The 14,980-nt window shown below is 40.6% G+C and overlaps 1 protein-coding gene across 2 annotated transcripts in view; it reads left to right on the top strand.

Annotated features, from left to right (window-relative positions):
• GABRA3 (gamma-aminobutyric acid type A receptor subunit alpha3) overlaps nucleotides 1–14,980 on the top strand; it is a 208,790-nt gene that overhangs the window by 108,294 nt on the left and 85,516 nt on the right. For both annotated transcript variants that reach the window (XM_070502259.1, XM_070502258.1), the window contains exon 4: nucleotides 10,921–10,988. In XM_070502259.1, the coding sequence (XP_070358360.1) occupies nucleotides 10,921–10,988 (68 nt within the window). The remainder of the gene's footprint in view (nucleotides 1–10,920; nucleotides 10,989–14,980) is intronic.

Below are 14,980 nucleotides of genomic sequence, written 5' to 3'. Positions count from 1 at the left end.
GTTACAGTTTTTGTTTTAAAGTCTATTCTGTTTGATATAAGTATTGCTACCCCAGCTTTCTTTTCTTAGCCATTTGCATGGAGTATCTTTTTCCATCCTTGCACTTTGAGTTTGTGAGTGTCTTTAGGTCTGAAGTGTGTCTCTTGTTTGCAGCATATATGTGTGTCTTATTTTTTTTTTTTATCCAATCAGCCACCCTATGTCTTTGGATTGGAGCAGTTAGTCCATTGACATTTAAAGTAGCTATTGATAAGTATGTACTTATTGCCATTTTGTTACTCTTTTTCTGGGTGTTTTAGTAGTTCTTCTGTGTTACTTTCTTCTTCCCTTGCCCTCTTCCCTTGTGGTTTGATGGATTTCTTTAGTATTATGTTTGTATTCCTTTCTCTTAATAGCTTGTGTACTTATTAATAGGCTTTTGGTTTGTGATTACCATGAGGTTCATATATAATCTACATATATAACAATCTATATTAAATGATTGTCTCTTTAGTTTGACCTCCTGCTAAAAGCTCTACTCTTTTACTCCCCTCCTCCAACATTTTCTGGTTTTGATATCATATCTAAGTTCTTTTTGTATGCATGTGTATCCATTACCCTCTTATCATGGAAATAGATAATTAAAGTGCTTTTGTCTTTTGACCTTCATATTAGCCTCATAACTGGTTGATCTGCTCCCTTTACTATATATTTGCCTTTGCCAGTGATTTTATTTTATTTTTTAAAATAATTTTCTTATTCCTCTTTGTGGTCTTTTTCTTTCCATTTTAATAAGTCCCTTTTGGATTTCTTGTAAGGCTGGTTTATTGGTGATAAACTCCTTTAGTTTTTTCTTGTCTGGAAAACTCTTTTTTTTTTTTTTTTTTTAAAAAGATTTTACTCTTTTCCTTTTTCTCCCCAAAGCCCCTGGCTACATAGTTGTATATTCTTCATTGTGGGTCCTTCGAGTTGTGGTATGTGGGATGCTGCCTCAGCGTGGCTTGATGAGCAGTGCCATGTCCACGCCCAGGATTCGAACCAATGAAACACTGGGCCGCCAGCAGTGGAGTGCATGAACTTAACCACTTGGCCATGGGGCTGGACCCCAGGAAAACTCTTTATCCCTCCTTCCATCCTGAATGATAACCTTGCTGGGTAGAGTATTCTTGGCTGTAGGTTTTTTCCTTTCTGCACTTTAAATGTATCATGTCACTCCCTTCTAGCCTGTAGAGTTCTGCTGAGAAGTCAGTTGATAGCCTTATGGGGTTTCCTTTGTATGTAGCTTGTTGCCTTTCTCTCACAGCTTTTAGGATTCTCTCTTTATCTTTAATTCTTGACATTTTAATTATAATGTGTCTTGGTGTGGGCATTTTTGGGTTCATCTTGTTTTACACTCTCTTTTGCTTCCTGTACCTGGATGTCTGTTTCCTTCCTTAGATTAGGAAAGTTTTCAGCTATTATTTCTTCAAATAGATTCCCTGTCCCTTTGTCTCTCCCTTCTCCTTCTGGGACACCTAGAGTATAAATGTTAGTTCACTTGATATTGTCCCGGAGTTCCCTTAGACTGTTCTCATTCTTTTTAATTCTTTTTTCTTTTATCTGTTCAGCTTGGGTGATTTCCTCTTGTCTTTCATCCAGCTTGCTGATCCATTCTCCTGTATCATCTACTCTGCCATTGATTCCCTCAATGAATTTTTCATTTCCATTATTGTATTATTCATTTATGATTGGCTCTTTTTTATATTTTCCAATTCTTTGTTGAAGTTCTCACTGTATATATCCATTCGTTTCCCAAGATCAGTGAGCATCCTTATGACTATTAGTTTGTACTCTATTGTTTATCTCTGTTTCATTTACTTCTTTTTCTGGGGATTTGTCCTGTTCCATTATTTGGAACATATTCCTTTGTCTCTTCATTTTGCCTCTTTCTCTGTGCTTATATCTATGTATTAGGTAGATCAGCTATGTTTCTCCAACTTGGAGAAGTGGCCTTAGGTAAGAGATGCCATATGAGGGCCAGCAGTGTGCTTCTCTGTCGTCACCAGTTCCAAATGTTCCAGCAGTGTCCCCTGTGTGTGCTATGTGTGTTCTTCTGTTGTGTCAGGGTTGCTCTTGCTGCAGGTGCACAGGAAGGCTAGACAGACCCCTGGCTGGCTGGTTCTGTTGCTCAGCTGCATGTGGCTGCTACGGTCCCTTCAGTCACTTTATCAGGTTGAGGGAGCCCCAGCACAGTTGGGTGCAAGCTCTAATGGCACATTCCTACTGCAGTTTTTCTGTTGAGTGAGTAGGTCCCCAGCATGACTGGTTGCTAGGCTCAGGGGCTTACAATTGCTGTGGGCCTCTGGCCTGCAAGGCTGTTGTCAGCTCTCTCAGGATTACAGCTGGGTGGGGCTGGCCCCACATGCGGCAGCTCACAGTTGTTTCGGGCTTTTGAAGGTGGGGCTGATCCCCTATGTGACTGTTTCAGAAGCACAAGTCTGTTGCAGCTGACAAGCCCCACTGCCTGCAGGCCCACACACCCATTCAACACAGTCCTGTACCATGTGCACGCCCTGCCCACTAAAGTGGACACACTCACCATGCTGCAGAGTTCCCACACATTCTGCCTATGTGGGCCCACAAGTTGCCTGAGGGCTTGTTGTTGGGTGGGTCCTCTCCCTAGGGCAGGCGGCCTGCCCTGGCTGAGCTGGATTAAATCAGTGCTCTAGTGGATGGGACAGAACCCTGTGCTAACAGGCCAGGGGAAGAACTACACACATTGAATAATTTCTATCAATCTCTCTTAAAGTTCACTGACTGTTTTATTTGCCATCTCTATTCTGCTAGTGAGACCATCCAGTAAATTTTTTATTTGGTTGTTGCATTTTTCATTTCTAAAATTTTAAATTGGTTATTTTTATATTTTCTAATTTCTCTGCTGAGAACTTTTATTTTTCTATTTATTTTAAATGTGTTTTTAGTTACATCCTGGAACATAGTTATAAATAGTTGCTTTAAAATCTTTGACTGGTATTTCCAACATTTGAATCATCTTACAGTTGACATTTATTAATTGTCTTTTCCCTTGAGAATTGGTAATATTTTCCTGGTTCTTTCTAAGTCAAATAATGCTGGATTGTATTCTGGACATTTTGAATATTATGTTATGTAGAGTCTGGGCCCTGTTATAGTACTCTAGACAATGTTGATTTTATTTGTTTGTTTGTTTTAGCAGACAATCAACTTGGTTAAATTCAGTCCACGAGATCTGCCTTGCTTTCTATGGGCCATGATGCCTATCTCTTTCAGTTTTCAAAGTCTTTGCTATGCTGCATTTGGTTTATCTCACACATGTATCACTTAGGGGATAGTCTAAGACTTGGGCCATGCTTTACATATTAGTTCATAGTTCAATTATCAAAATCTTTGGTATGCTGCTTTGGGTCTTTTGTATACTTGTGTTACTCTGGTTTACTCTGAAATTTAAAGTATAGTGTACTTCTCAAAGCCTTTGACATGCTGTCTTGGGGCTTTCCTATGCATGTGCTCAAGGGTAAGCCTATGATTTGTAGGGGTTCATATACAGCATTAGTGGATCCTCTTCTTTAACCGTCTGTGGGGATTTGGATTCCCCACACTCCCTGGCCTGCAGAGGCCCTTTTCCCTGATTCTCTGGCAAGAGAGATAGGTTTTTAATTAGAGATTTGGCTGCTTGTGCTACTTCCCTACTATGCAGCTTTGCCTTTGAGGCAGAATTGCAAGAGAAAAGAAGAAAAAAACCTAGGAAACTTATTTCCTTGTGGGTTGCTTCTCCATGTTTTGACTCCCATCCATAATCCACCTATTTTTTACTTTTCAGAGTTCTTAGATGGTTGCTTTTGTATTTCCTCTAGAGATTTTATTTATAATCAGTGGGAGAGAAAGGCTGGAAAGCACTTACTCTACTGTGCAGAAAGCAGTTTCGTTTTATTTTAAATTTAATTTTTCACCCTCTTTTTCTTACTGTCTAGTGGTTTTGTGGTTTGCTTCTACTCTGATCTCTTTTTCCAACTGGACCAATAGTATTTTGAAGTTTCTTCTCCATTGTGGTATTGCTGATACATTCCTGGTCCAACAAGCCACTTGGCTTAATTTCTAATTCCAAGACTATGTCTTTGTACATCATATCATCCCAACCCAAGCCTGCAGCTTCAAACAGAGTCGTACCCTAGGCATCACTTCAGCTTCACTTTTTCTAGGCTTTTTACAAGAAGAGGCCGAGCTCTGATCCACAAGTACTCAGCCTGCTTCCAGTCTCCTCCTTTGTACATGGAAATATTTTAGTCTCTTTTACTCTACTTCTTATTTTTAGACACGGAATTCTGGCTTCAACATTGCTTACACCTTTGTTTTGTTTCTGTTCCATGATATTTTGATATTTTATTTGAAAAAACTCTATTTTTTGTTATATATTTTGCATTTTCTCTCTCATTATTGTGTGTTCGGAGCAGAGGAATTATATTGAGATGTGAAGTTACCCGTGCCATCTTATCTGGAAGTCCCAAACACTTCTTAAGGATGACAGCATATGTGTCTCTGATAGCTTCTTCTAATCTATTATGGCCTTGGAAACCATAATATTTTTAATATTGGAATCATAACAAAATCAACTCTCCTTTTTACAGCTAAGGAAACTAAGATATGGTGAACTTGAGATAGTGCCAGGACTAACCCAAGTCTCCAGATTCCTATACCAATGGTTTTTCCACTTATTCATTTTATGTTTAAGCTAAGAATCAGTGGGCTCTTGGAAAATACCAGAGTGTCCTTATAACATTTTAGAATATTTCAACTGTTTTAAAGATTCTATTGCTTTTCCCCTGGCCTTCAGCATGTTCTGGCTCAAGAATGTGCCTCTAGAGTGGAGAAGACGTTGTGTAGCAAGACTCCAACTTATTTCTTGGTCATTATTTGAGTACTGTCTCAACTTCCGTTTCTAATTTTGTTACAATCTTGCCCTCAGGAAAATCCTACTAGCTCTTGGGAGTGGACTCTATTTGCAGCAAAGGGCTATGAGCCGCTGAAGAGGCTGCTCTCTGGTTTTTTATTTCTTCTATACATGTTACTGACATTTCTTTCTGTATGGGTGGCTAGTTCCTCACATCTGCCCTCTTTCTCTGGAGCTACTAATCCAAATATTGCCTTTGGTCCCCATCACAAAGAGGAGATGTCACTGGAAAGGTCTGAGGGCAAAAATATTCTAGGAAGGTGCTTCTATAGATGTATGTTAATGCCATTGGAAGCACTGAGCACAGCAATATTTCTTGAGAAAAGTAAAAAATGCCATTTGAGTTTTTCTTCCCATGGACCAAAGCCTGGACATTATTATTTTTTCTACTGACATTATTATTCTTTTCTACATTAGTGCTTATTTCTTGTTTTGGCCACTGGACCAATATCTTCAGTTCTAATTTGGTGCTTTTGATCTACTCTGGACTCAGAAACTAGGAAACCAAAGATTCATAGAATATTTTTCTGAAATGGACTTTAGAGGTCTTTGTTCTGAAACTCTTCATATGCTAGATAAGGAAACTGAGGCTTGGGGAGATAAAAGTCTTAAGGCTTTTGAAAAGCTTTAAGATCATAAAGCTTGTCAATAGCACTGCTTAAGCTTGTACCAAGGTCTTCTGAAATCAGATTCAATGTTTTTTCCACTACATTCTGGATAAGTATTGTGTTAGGTAATAAATAATAGGTGTAAGGAAAGGGTAAAGGGAAAGGTTGGAGGAGGGAAATGTCTAGAAGGAGTGAAAGACAAATGGAACCATTTGAATTGACACTTGAAATATGTGTTGGTGCTTTACAATTTAAGTGTTAAATGACAGATTAAGGGATGGGATAATGATGAAAAAGATAAAATGCTGAGGGTGATGGTACAGGAATCAGTGTTTTTTGTGGAACCAGTGAGTGGAGTGGAGTTATCTGAATGGTGTCTACTGCCCACCAACTATAGCTGGCTTGGGACTGAAAAGTAAATTTTGGGGCCTCATTATGACTGAAATTCCTGAGAATTTTGGGAAACAGGCAGTGAACTTTGTTCTATACTACCTTTCTGACAGTCGAGATTCTAGCAATAGTAGAACAATAGTGGCGTTAATGAGAACCCACAGTGGCCAAGTTGGTGGTGATTGTGGTCACTTAAATCTTGTGGTAGTTCATCCTGGTGTTGTGTTATAAACCTATGTTGTATGCACCTGGCTATTAAAGATTTGCTGTACATTCCAGGTACCAGACACTAGATGGAGCAGCATAAACATGGTGCTAGACCTCTAGCCCACCAAATGAAAGTTGTGAATTTTGCCCAAACAGCCTGAACAGAGGGATGTGAGTGGATTGCAGAGCTTAAATTAGGGCTCAGGACCTCTGACACAGACTTGTGTAATTTCTGCTTCCCTAAGCCACCTGTTTGTGATTCCTCTGGAGAGCTTATCTGTGATTAATGCTATTGGAGGGGTGGGTCACTGAGTACTTACTGTATCTCAGTCCCCAAGGATTGTCAAAGACAAATGGAAAGGCCATTAACATGAGAATAGAACGCTCCAGCTCTCAGATCTGTGAAAGCTCATCCATAAGTCACTGTAGCCCACTCCCTAAGTCCATGTAGCTAGCAGACCCAGACAGCTACTCACATGGGAGCTCATTTCCAGCAGCCCAGTTTCTCTTCAAGATGGAAAACATGTACAACAATAAGCACTTATTCTCCAAAATTCCCAGTGATGTGGAAGTAAGAAAGTAGAAAAGTCAGGGATTGTTTTTTAGTCAAAGTCCCAATCCTCAAAGCCTCAGTGTTCTTAGGAAGACTGTCATTGGGAAGGATTGAAGAGTCCATCGTGGCCTATAATGAGATAAAGGGTATAGCTGGATTTATTCGTATCATTCATCTTATGATCTTGTCTCTGATGGAATTGTGACAAACTTTCACCACATAACATATTTCAGAGTGTCAGTAAAAAATCAGACTTGAGCCAGGGGAAAGTGAATGGGGGATAGTAGGGTGCTTAAAATCATGTCAAAAGAGGGAAGACACAGTCAAAGGAATCAGGCTATTTAGTGTGGAAAAGAACAAGAAGAGCAGACTTAGGGGTACCATGATCACTTTCTTTCAATGTCTGAAGGTCTTTAAATCTCAAAAGGACAAGAAGCAGACTGTTGTGTGGGTCTAAAGGGCAGTACTAAGACCAATGTTTATGTGTATGCTGGGGTGGAGATGTTGGGGTTGGGGAAGCTACTCTGGTTTCTGCTCAAAGAAGAAAATTCAAGGTTTCTTGGGGATCTATTTGAAGTCAAACTAGAAGATACAGTTTGTTGTGAGCAACATATTCAATATAAATAAACACAGTGATCACTTGCTGATTGGCTTATCTTTACTTTTTCAGATCAAAAGCAGGCAGAAATGACATAGGGACTGGTTAGTGAGTTCCCTACCAATGAGAGTCCCACTGAGGGCTAATAGCATGTGTGCTCATATAAATATGGGAGTTTTCAGGCACTTCCAATACCACAGTAAATTCGCAAAAGGAAAAGATAATTCTATTCACTTTTGGTTTCAGAGGGTAACATTGGAAGGAAATTGGATCCCCAAAGCAAATAAAGAAAGAGCCAAAGAGTATCTGAAAACAATCACTTAAAAAGGGAGAAAAAAGCCCTCTTATGTCCCCATTAATTCACGTTTGTCTCTACTTACAAGGCTGTGAACAGCGGCTAGACTATGAATTGTGGCTCTTACCAGTTTTAGTCTAATTCACTGTTCTTTTCATTTAGTTAAATGAAATAGCAAACTCCTGGTCATTCCTTCACACAGAGGAACTGGAGTGGTGGGCAGATACTATTTTCTATATGTGGGATCCAGGACCTTAGACTTCTGGGTGAGTTCTGTCCACCTGGCCTTATGGGTGATGCATATCATTGTGCCTCTAGAATAATATTAAGCAGCAGCAGCAGCTAATACATATCAAACACTGGATCTGTTCTAACTACTGGTCTAAATACCATCTCCTTAAATCCTCAGAGCAATTCTAAGGTAGGTGCTATCATTATCCCAATTTTCCAGATGAAGAAACAGGCAAAGAGGAGTTAAGTGATAAAAGGCACACAAAGAGTAAATGGCAGAACCTAAATTCAAACCGTTAGTCAAGCTTTTAACCACTGTCCATACTTCTGCAGGGTACTTCTCTGTGTGCTGTCACCTACCCTGCTTCAAGGCAGCTGGATTTCCTAGTCAGAAAATGCGATTTAGCCATGAGAGCTTGGTGGTCCCTGTATGGAACACTAGAGAAATGACAAACATCCCCGTGTTTGCCTGGCCTTAGGGTAGAGTGCCAAAGATCTAAGGATGGTAACATAAATTCAGAGCCCTCCCCAACTTGTGCTGCCATGATAAAAATCACCATCCCTGTCTCCGCATCCCACTACATGAGAGATTTCTAGCTCCTCTGGTGAAAAGAGCATTACCTCTCTTTTTCTCTTGGCATTTTTCTCTCTCTTGCTCTCTCTGTCTCTTTCACTCTCAGCTCTTGCTATCTCTTGCTTTCTAGTTTTCTGTTTAGTTAGTTTTATTTACTCTTCTTAATCCCTTTCTTTCCCTCTATTCTCTTTGTCTTACTTCTTCCCATTCATCCTTTCTTTCCTGATTTTTCCTTTAATCCTCTTCTAATTACCTCTCTCCTTTTCTTTCCCTTTCTTTACTCTCCCTCCCCTTCAATTTCACACCACTTCCCCAAATTCTCTTATCTGCCAAATTCTTTCCAAATCAGACAGAAATAGAGGAAGAAGGAATTTAGCTCTAGTCTACTAGGCCAAACTTCCCAACTCTCTTTCCCTCCTGCAAAGCCAGAGAAAGTTCTAAGCTTGGCTGAGCCCTAATTCATTGGGAAGCCAGCCTCACCCCCACAGTTTCCTTCTTAGCGATCAATAGGCATTTAGCAAATCAGGGGCAGAGATCCAGAGCCCAAGCCTTTCCATCCCAACCTAAGACTCTGTTATAGCCACTTCCCTTTCTATGTCCGGTGAGTCCACTCTCCTCTTGGAACTAGAACAGTCTCTTGCCATTTGACTTTGCTACCACTATCTCTCTTCTCCTTTTTTTCCTGTAGTCTGGGTCCTGTTTTTAGTCTACATAACTGTCTTACAATTTTACAATTATATTGGTTTAGAAAGTTGTTCTGTGTCTATATCCTGCCTATAATATTGGATTCAAATGTAATTATGGTCTCTCCCATTAATTAATTAATTTTGTTTCATGTACTTCGGGATACACTAATGCTTCCCGAGTCAATGAACCTGGCAGTGTATGTGAAGGGACAAGTCGTTAGGGTGTGTGTCTTGGGTTCTGAAGTGTTGTCTCTTTTCCTTCAAGCACAGAAATGGCTCCAAGGGAAGCCTGTGCTCTAGCTGAGAGCCCAACTATTTAAAACACAGCACTAGTTTCAAAGACGTTTTCTGATTAAGCTTGGGAGTAAATTGTATGTTTTGGTGAATTGACTATAGTGTTGATTATTATTAAATGATACTCATAGACTCTTCTGAAAATGGAATGTTTGTGGATATATGTACTGATCTTGAGTATACTCAGTGCCTGAGTAGGGGAACAGTGCATTAAGCCTAAAGTATGGTTCTGGAAAGAGGGACTTCAACAACATCTAAAGTGCATTTGGGCCAGAACTCAGGACTGGATGAATATAGTGAATATGCTACAGATTGAGTAGGTGTGTTCCCTACCTCTTCATGAGAGAAAAGAAATAGTGCCATAGACTGCAGTAACCAGCCTCATTATATATATACATCAAATCTTGTGTGGGCTTTAGGGGTCAGATATGCTGAGTTGGAGTGGGACTTGTTTGAGTTTACTGTAATGACGAGATATTTTGTAGGCTGGAATGGTCTTTGCTAGGCTGGAGTAGGTTCCCCTGTGCTCTGTTTGAGGTATGCTGGAGTGGGTGGGCTAGTCTTGGCTGCAGTGAGTAAACGGAGATGACAGAAGCAGGAAAAAAGAAACAGCAGTGGAATAACTTCACTTATCTGGTATCATTTTCCAACTTGGCAAATATGTGATGAGATTCATCCATTCATGCCAAAAGTTTTCAGTGAGCACCATCTGAGTAACAGGCTCATTTTCTATGTAATGAGGATACAGAGATAACAAAACAGAGACACTGCCCTTAAGGAGTTCTTGGGTTATTGGGAAGGCAGACAAATAAACAGTTATAATAAAGGAAAATAATTGCAAAGAGAGTATATCAGATGATATCAGTCATCTCCAAATCTCAGTCACTTAGCCCAAGAAAAGTTTATTTCTCATTCATGCAGTCTATTGTAGATCCAGGACAGTTGTCCTTCATGTGTTGGCTCATCATTCCAGGCTGTTCTAATCTTATGGTGGCTCCACATCAACATATGTTTGCATGATGACCATGGCAGGAAGGGTCTTGCATTGGACATTAATTGTTCCAGCCAGGGAAGGACACATATTACTTCCTCTTACAACCAAAACCAGTCACATGACCCCTTCCTACTATAAGCGGGTAGGGGAGTGGGTGTGAAAACAACCTATGTTCCTGGAATTGGAAGAGATCTGGATACTGGAACATTTGTACCTACCACAGGTAAGGGTAATCCTAGTGTGAGAGCCCAGAACTTGCGAATGTTAGAGATCTCTAAGGACTCTGTAAGCTTTGGAGATTTGGCATTCTGCTGTTATTCTCAATGATACCTAAAGTTGATGGACTTTGTACCTGTACCTAGCATGTTATCCATGAAGAAATAGTTCAGGTGAGAGGTTTTTTTTGGAGTTTTCCTATGACTGTGCCAAGTATCCTTTCTCAGAAGTAGCAAGTTGGCTGTCATTTGAAGTACTGCACTGGACTCTCTCTGAGCTAAGGCAACAGGCTTTCATGATATTCTGCTTTTCTACTTTCTTTGGCCCAGATGCAGTGACTGAAGTGAAGACTGACATCTATGTGACCAGTTTTGGCCCTGTGTCAGACACTGACATGGTAAGTACAGTTCCTGCAAAGGTCAAAGTGAAAGATGATGGAACAGATCAAAGTAAAAATTGAGCTTTTCATACAGCAGGGCCTTGTAGCTATGTTCTAAGGAGAAGTCTTGTCTGATATGAATTCTCTACCCTCACCATCCTATATTTAGACAATCCATCTTTTGCTCTGCTCTCCCTACCTACTCTCATATAAAGCATATACTCCCATCAGGAGTACCCTTCCCTTCTTTCCACAGCACATCTTTCAAAATTCAACTTGGCTTCTTATCCTCAATTAAACTTTCCCTGAACTCTCCCTTCACATTTTGCCAGCACCACATACATATTAGCACAAATAGGTTGTACGAGGAGAGCATTGTGGTGGGGACTCTCAGCCAAGCAGCCACTGGTGTCATCCAAGCAGTCCATTCCTTGCAAACAAGCCCTATTCACTGGGGACATGGACTGACCAGGGTAATGCAAAGTGTTTGGAGACGAGTCAAAACTACTTTTGGAAACTGGTCCTTCTACAGATGTGAGCAGGAGGAGAGCTTCAAGCAGATTTAAGGAATAGGTCAGGGTACAGCAGAGCTAGCAAGGGGATGACTCATGAGCCATCTGCAGGGACTTGCCCTCGTCCTACCATTCTCCCTTGCTGCTAAGGCAAATAATGCAGTGGAGAGTTGAGGCAGGAGACCCCACCCCAATGGACTGCTTGATCAATACCTACTTAGTATCAGATATTTGATTGAATAATTATCACATAGGGAAACAAGGAAGCTATTATCTCCTCAGTATGCCTGGAAGTTATTAGATGCTCAATAAATTTTTGTTGCATAAGTGACTTTGTGTTGAAAATAAAGATCTCAAAATCAGAAAAAATATGTTCAAAAAATATGAAATGTCCATGTTCACTATTTAGGTTTTTTTCTGTATCTCTATCTTCAGTGGGACTACTATTTATCAGGAACCAAGGCTTCTTTAGATCTGTTTGGTAAATACAAATGGTTTTGTTAGGATATGATAGAGTTTGTCCTGTAGGTAACGCAGAACCATTGAGTGCATTTTAGTAGGGCAGTAAAAAGGTACAAGTGTTGCTTGAGAATGGTTGATCTGGCAGTCTGTACAGGATGGACTACAAGGGGGAAAGATTGGAGGCTGAGAGTTGGTTTAGGCATGTTGATTTTACATGGCTCATCCTTCAGTCAGGCAAGGTATGGAATTCAGTTAGAGAAGCAGGCTAGTACTCAGGGGAGGAGTCATGAGTGGTTGTGAGGCCAGGAAGGGGGGAGGTGGAGGCCTGAACTTTGTCTTTCGAGTGTGGAATAAAGAGAAGGATACAGAGATACAGTAGACTCTGTGAACTCCTTAAGCGCAAATACCAAGTCTACCTGACTTCCCTGGCACTTAATAGAGCGCTTGACACATAGGGAGAGCTCAGTAAGGGACATATTTGATGTATGATGTAAGATAGGTCTCTCTTAGGGGCAACAGGAAAGTGTGCATGTCTAGATTGCCCCCTCTCAACCTGTTGACTATTAATGCCACAGCTTCAGATGCAGGCATACGTTACAGCTGTTGCCAGTTGGTCATTCAATAAATATTCCTTAGAAGCCCAACTCTACATTAAGGGGCTCTAGAGACCTCTATATTCAGACAGTTCATAGGCCATTGGGGATAACCAGATTCACCAGGGATATGTAGCTCTCTATGTTTCTTGGAATTAGTGATGGCTTAGGATTTTTATAAGAAAGCAACTGAAGGTACTCTTTGAACACACACATAGACACACTCACTCATGTGCCAACATCCACAAATACATTCAGACAAATGTACATGCACACAAGAAAATACATTTGTACAGAGTACAAACAGCCCATGTGCTATCTCAGGCACTCCATAGACACACATGTGCAAACAGATACCTAAATCCAGGGATACTACAAAAAAACACACAGCCCCTGCCCAAACCAGCTCCTCTCCCTGCTCCTTCCCCACCCAAGCAGGCACACATGGGTGTGCAGAGGCTCTGGAGACATTTCAAACAATCCAGACTCTCTCTCTATCTCTTTTGAAGTTTCACGTTCCACTTGCTTGTTTGTTTTCCTCCCTCATAATCAAGCAGAAGTGACAGAATGGTTCTTTCCTAATAGGGAAGGCGGACTTTGGTCAAATAAATTTTAGGTTATTTTTAGCTGCACTTCCATCCTGTCACAAGGTGGAATAGCTATGATTACTCTGTCTGGGAAGCACATTTCTGGTGTTTTAAAAATTTTCTTCTTCCTGTACTACTTTGTAGTCTGTGACAATTGACCTAGGGTCAGGGATGACTTTGGGTGAAGCATCAGACAGTCATCTGACTTGAGAAACTAGTTGAAGCAAGAACTCAGGCTTCCCTGAGACCACTGACTGTTTGGAAAAGTAGATGAAAATTAGGGCTGGCTGGGTACTTGACTCACTTCCAGCCAAACAGGAAGTTTTGGTCCAGAATGCTTTCCTAAGGAAATAGGGACCATCTCTTGTTCACAAAGTGGGAAAATTGCCATGCCAGTTTGAGCATTTAACCTGCACCACCCACAACCCTTTGTAGTCATTGCGCTCCTTGGTCAAACATTGACCACCGCAAATGTAGATCCTGAGTTTGTAAAGAAAGCTCCATGAAGGGGCCATGTCTGTTTTGTTAACCTCAGTACCACGAATGCCTAACTCAGTGTTTGGCACTTGGTAGACCCTCAATTATTGGTTAAATGCAAGAATGCACAAGATGGGACAAATTAAATTTTAGGGAAAAATTATGACTGTGTTCCTCCACTTGACTGAAAGTTCTTCAAAGGAAGAAAACATGTACATTTCTGCATTTGCAGCACCTAGCACAGAACCCGTCATAGGTCCTCTATAAGTGTTTGTTGAGATGATATAAAAACGTTAGTAGCAAGACCTGCAGATAAAGAGTGAAAGTAGCTTTCTTCAAGAGACACTGTTGAGTAGCACTGTTGGTATCTCCAGGCTTTGGGCTACTCATTTTGGTGGCTTTTCCATCCGTAAAAATAAGGAGCTGTGACAATAGGAAATTGGGCAGAGATGAAAGCTAGAGAGTGGTAGATGTTTCTAAGAGGAAAGTCAGAGAAAGAAAGAAACTTAACGCAGAGTATAAGACATAAGTTGGAAACTGGTTACAATGGGAATTTTACAGGCATCATGAATGAAAGGTTGTGTTAACCATTAGCAGCAAATGGGGCTTGATGATCACACAATACATAGCTCCTCAGCAGTAATATCAATCTTGTGTCCATGGCCTCTCAGGAGAGGAACAGAGCAAGAGATAGAACCCTAATTTGAATGAACTGAAGCCATGTGGCCATCTATGATTTTCTGTTTTTAGGAGAGTTTAGACCGTTTTCTCAGTTGATGTATGGAAAGATGGTGGAGGTGGAAATGAGAGGAAGACTGCAAAAGATTTAGTGAAAATGCAGTTTCATTGCCACTTTCTCTCTCAAATTGAGTCTGTTTATTCCTTACCAGTGAGCAGTGGCTCTAGGCAAGTGGAAATTTCCCCTGGTCTCCGAAGATTCTTTGAATTAGAATGCAGAGAAAGTGGGATACTGGCTTAAGAATGGCATGCTATGCATATGGTCAGTGATTGGAAAGGAAGATAGAATAAGGTGACAGATGATATTTTGTAGGAGGGTAGATCTCAAGTGTTCTCACTACAAAAAAAAAATGGTGACTGTGAGGTGATATATGTTGTGTGTTAATTAACTTGATTGTGCTAATCATTTCACAACGTATATGTATATTAAATCATCATGATGTACACCTTTAAAAATCACATTGTACGAGGCCTGCCCAGTGGTGTAGTGGTTAAGTTTGCACACTCCACTTCTGCAGCCTGGGGTTCACAGTTTCGGATGCCGAGAGCAGACCTACACACTGCTCATCAAGCCATGCTGTGGTAGTGTCCCATATACAAAGTAGAGGAAGATTGGTGTGGATGTTAGCTCAGGAGCCATC

This window comes from Equus asinus, chromosome X (genome assembly GCF_041296235.1).
Source record: "Equus asinus isolate D_3611 breed Donkey chromosome X, EquAss-T2T_v2, whole genome shotgun sequence".
In the NCBI taxonomy this organism is placed as follows: Eukaryota; Metazoa; Chordata; class Mammalia; order Perissodactyla; family Equidae; genus Equus; species Equus asinus.
This window is presented reverse-complemented; position numbering and strand designations above follow the sequence as displayed.